The sequence below is a fragment of the Empidonax traillii genome, unplaced genomic scaffold, assembly GCF_003031625.1.
Source record: "Empidonax traillii isolate 1590-97213 ecotype Southwest subspecies unplaced genomic scaffold, ASM303162v1 scaffold305:size1471525, whole genome shotgun sequence".
Classification (NCBI taxonomy): domain Eukaryota; kingdom Metazoa; phylum Chordata; class Aves; order Passeriformes; family Tyrannidae; genus Empidonax; species Empidonax traillii.
In genome coordinates this window covers 1,262,370-1,266,888 of record NW_020955498.1, presented here as the reverse complement: position 1 = coordinate 1,266,888, position 4,519 = coordinate 1,262,370, and the positions used below count along the sequence as shown (strand labels likewise).

The 4,519-nt window shown below is 44.5% G+C and overlaps 1 protein-coding gene across 2 annotated transcripts in view; it reads right to left on the bottom strand.

Annotated features, from left to right (window-relative positions):
- LOC114061015 (aldose reductase-like) overlaps positions 1–2,978 on the bottom strand; it is a 9,281-nt gene extending 6,303 nt beyond the window's left edge. The window contains exons 1-4 of one of the 2 annotated variants that reach the window (XM_027890987.1): positions 2,817–2,978; positions 1,899–2,066; positions 843–959; positions 91–168 (exon numbers count right to left, since the gene is read on the bottom strand). In XM_027890987.1, coding sequence (XP_027746788.1) covers positions 91–168; positions 843–959; positions 1,899–2,066; positions 2,817–2,885 — 432 coding nt within the window. In that variant the 5' untranslated portion in view covers positions 2,886–2,978. The remainder of the gene's footprint in view (positions 1–90; positions 169–842; positions 960–1,898; positions 2,067–2,816) is intronic. The other variant, XM_027890986.1, reaches the window with a different exon arrangement.
- Positions 2,979–4,519: the final 1,541 nt, after the last annotated feature.

Genomic DNA, 4,519 nt, shown 5'->3' with positions numbered 1-4,519 from the left:
CCAAACATATCCCTTAATTTCACTGTGCACACATATCTCTGCTCCAGCTTTAGTGTTGATACCTGCTCTGAAGAGCAAATATTAACTTACCTCCCATGTGTCGAGAAAATCTGTATCACTGGGGATAACCATACCCTTGTCATCCAGAGGTTGCAGCTCTTCACCAGCCTGTTATTTCAAGGCAGAAAATACACAGACTTTTTTTAAGAGTTGAATTTCCCACTGTGAACTAGCACTTTGGACTACATTTACAGGCGGCAAGTTAGCAGCTTATTTAAACATATTGTGTAACTAAAAGTAGTGCACATTCATTAGTAGTCCCTTTTGGATGAGGGCCATATTTTTCTAAATCACGCCCTGCATGCAAGGAGTATGGGGATTAATAGCAATTATGTAGCTTAGGAAGATCTAGAGGAAAAGGAACAGATGCCCCACCACCACCTCTTTCCTAATTTTTTTATTTATTTTACATAGATCGGGGGGGGGCACATTTTTTCTGCGCTATGCTTCATTTTTCACTGCTGATTACTCCAGACTAAGCCAACATCTCCAAAACTTGAGATGTTCATGCTGTTCCAGTCCCAAACTGCACCATCCCATGTTGATTATAGCTTCCCTGAAGACCCAGCAGGCACATTAGCAATGGTCATACCTATGACTATCTTGTTCCAACAAGTATGAAAAGCCATGTGCTAAAACATATCACTACTTAGTGACCAAACACTTGCTACCACCAGATTCAGGGCAGAGCCAAACAAACCACAGCATATCCCAGTTGCATAATGAAGAATGCACCATGCTTCTAGACAGATAAGGAGAAAAGGGATGTAGGACAGGACTACCTTGAATCCCGTAGGGAAGTGCATCAGGTAGAGGTCAAGGTAGTCCAGTTGCAGTGCAGCAAGGCTCTTCTTGCAAGCTACTTTAACCAAGGGCTTCTCATGAAACGTGTTCCACAACTGCGGAAAGAAACCAAGCCTGACTGTGACTTTACAGCTCCTGCAGTCCAGACCAGGGGACAAAAGTTTCTCCACTGGTGGTCTGGGATGACAACTCCCTCCCCAGTACATCCCGAAGACGAGAATGTCAGCATTTTAACTCTAAAAGTAGGACAAACATGCCACAAAGCCAGCAGTCATGAAAGTGGAGTCAGTATTCTCACTTATGAAAAGAGATTTTCAGAAATAAATGTAACACTCTGGTAGGTGTATCTAACACATCAAAATGTGTTAAAATTATTATTTCAGTGTAAGTTTTGAGTATTGAGCAGCTTATTCCTTCTGTCCCTTTTAACTATCCATAGTGAGAACAGTCATCAATTTTTTTTGAAATCAAAATTCATGTTGTTTACATAGAAGAACTTGCAAGTATTATTAAATTAAACCATGTTCTTTAACAAAAACAAAGCTTAATATGGAAAAGTTTAGTTATCCTAAAGTCTTCTGGCTTTGATGGTGAAAACCTCAAGTCATGAGTTTATTAGCTGAAGTATTCTTTTTGGTAAGGAGCATTTCTGAGACAAGTGGATGAGATAAAGGAACAAAGAAAATACATATAAAATGCTTCAGACTGAACTTCCATACTTTAATTTCTATTCCCTTTTAGGCTTATGATTTGTATATGACAAGGTTTTCAAATGTCTTGCATAGCACTGAAGAATCCAGACAACGGCCTTACCTTTTTTTCCTGATCTTTCTTAGGTGTGTACAAATGAACTTTCAGTATAATCAATGCAAGGAAATTATTAGTTCAGTAACAGCCATGCTATCTATTCCAAGTTATCAATGGTTCCTGATAGAGCTGAGTACAAATTGCAAATAATTATAACACACAAAAAGACAAGCAAGGGTTTCTCTGCAAGAAAATTTAAATGCCCAAATAATCTTGCATCCTTGTACCTTAGTGACAATGAAGAGATCTTCCCGTTTCACTACCCCCTCTTTGATCTTCTGCTGGACTGCATTCCCTATTTCATTTTCATTCTGATAGAAATAGGCACAGTCAAAGTGGCGATAGCCAGCATCGATAGCAACCTTCACCACCTCTTCCACCTTTCCTGGAGGAGCCTAAAATCAAACACAAGCCAAACATGAGCTCTTCCATGTTCTCCCGCCAGTGCTCACTGCTGTGACAGCTCCACAAAGTTCCCCTTTCCAGCTGCTCCTGGAGTTTCCTCATCACCTCCATTTTAACTGAGTTCCAACTGAGTTTCCTGGCTAACAGTATTTTTTTGCAGGGAAAAAGTATAGAAAGAAATTTGTTTCTGCAAGACGTTTTGGCTCTGTCATTTCCCCTTGTTTGCTCTCAGTGTTGCCCAAGAAGTTTCGCCACTTCACCCTCCCCAAATCTTCCCCACGCTGCGGTTCCGTGACCAGGGTCCCCCCCCCCCGGGGCCGCTACCCCATCGGGGGCTGCGAGCCGCTACCGCTGAGTCTATTTCGCCGGTTTCTTTTGCATCTCCTATTTTTTGTGTCTCCTTCCACCTTCTTTAGCCCATAATTCTTTTTTTTTTTTCTCTCCTTATTTTCTTTGCCTTTTACTTCCCGCGGCCTCTCCCCCCGCCCCCGCGGCCCCCCCCGCCCTGGCCGCCCGCCCGGTTACACAAGCGGCCGCGATCGGGCACTCCAAGCGGGCGGCGAGACCGACCCCACGGCCCCCACGAGGGCACACGTATCCCACGGGACCCCCCCTCGGCGCACCGCGGCAGGTCCGCTTTTAATCTCGGTTCTTCTTTTTTTTTAAATTTATTTCTCATCTTCGCAGAGCCCGCCGGACCACAGTCTTCCTCCCTCCCGCCCGCCCGCCCGCCACGGTACCTGCCAAGTGCCCAGTCCCAGAGCGGGTATCTTCATCTTGTTGCTCAGCTCCACGCAGGGAATCGCCATGGTCACCGCGGATGTTTGTCCGTCAATCTGCCGGTGCGTGCCCAAGGCTGCCCGTGGGCGCTATAAGGAGCGGATCTGCCCCGGCCCCGCCTCGACCCACGCCCGCCGGGGGCCGGCCCCTCCTCCCCGCCTCCCCTCGCAGGCGAGAGACGCAAGATGACCGTCAGTCTGAGGCTGTGTTTGGCTACAGAAGCCTGATGCTGATTTGTTTGTTTGTTTTGAAATGAACAAACAAAGAGCAAATGTCTTAGCAACGGAGGTGGCACTTCACGTGTTCTGCTTTGCCCACAGCAGTGGTGGAATCACCATCCCTGGAAGTGTTCAAAAGATACGTAGATGTGGTACTTGGGGATATGAGTTAGTGGTAAACATGGTGGTGTTGGATACCAGTTGGACTCAATGATCTTAGAGTCACTTCCAACCCTGGTCATTCTATGGTTCCACAGCAGTGAGAGCCTGACGGATGTCAAGAGAATTTCTGCATGGGACAATGGGTGTCCAGAACATTGGCGGATTTTCTCACTTTCAGGTGGTGACAAATGGACTGAATTTTTCATATTTTTCCTAGATAATATTAGGTTCTCCTGCTGTTTGAAGAGGAATTCATTAAAAGGGAGCATGGTCTTACCTTTCAGTTAATTCTATGTTCCCTGGCTTTGCAGAGGGGTGAGCTCCCTGCGGGACCATTGCCTCACCTGGTGTGAAGGCAACTGTTCCCTGGGCTCCATTAAAACGTCAGCCAGTGTCAGTAGAGTGTCTGAGGCTGGAAAAGGGATTTGTGACTACAGCTTTTCCACAGGTAGCGTGCTAGTCCAAATAAAGTCCCCGATTCTTTACATATGGTGAAAGGCATTCAGAGGGCTGATATTTAGAGGCAGCAGGAGACAGTACAAATGTAGTGCTTCAGAAATCAAGAGCCAGGGGCCTGAAGGGACTGGATTGCTTAGCTGGCAGCTGTCTGGAAGAAAAAAGGCTTCACATTAAGGAAGCTGATGTAATTTCAACACCCTTCCTTAGGTATCTCACAGATCCTCGACTTTGCGTTTGATTATCAGAGTAGGGATGTTTTGCTTCTGGAATCTCTTTTTTTCTTTTGCTTATATTACTATAAACTCCTTCTTGCTCATTGCTGACTCCTGACTACCAGTTTACATGTTGTACAAGTTCCGCTGGTGTTGTCTTGTGACTTGTGCACTGTGAGTGAGAACTAAATATTTTATGCCTGGACTTATAATGTTTGCCTATCAAAATACAGAGACAACTGCGAATTACTGATATTTTATGTGGTTTGTTAAAATTTTTGTGCTCTTGCATCACTTAAGCTGCTTTTATATGACAGTATTTTCAGTTGACAAATTCATGTTCTGGGTTTATACTTAAACAAAATCTCTTCCTGCTGTCATTGGCCTCGTTTCTAAGCCACTGGCTTAGCCAAGCTTTATTGTAATCTTTCTCCTGCCTTGGATGTCATCATACTTTGCAGAATGGAAAAGATGCCAAATTTATATGAAGCAGAGAGAGAGAAGCAGGGAATTAAATTTTTCAAAGTGACATGACAACTCCAGTGTGGTCAAACCAGAGCAGTGAGATGAGGTCTCTTCTATTGAAAACAAATATGAAATAACACATACATC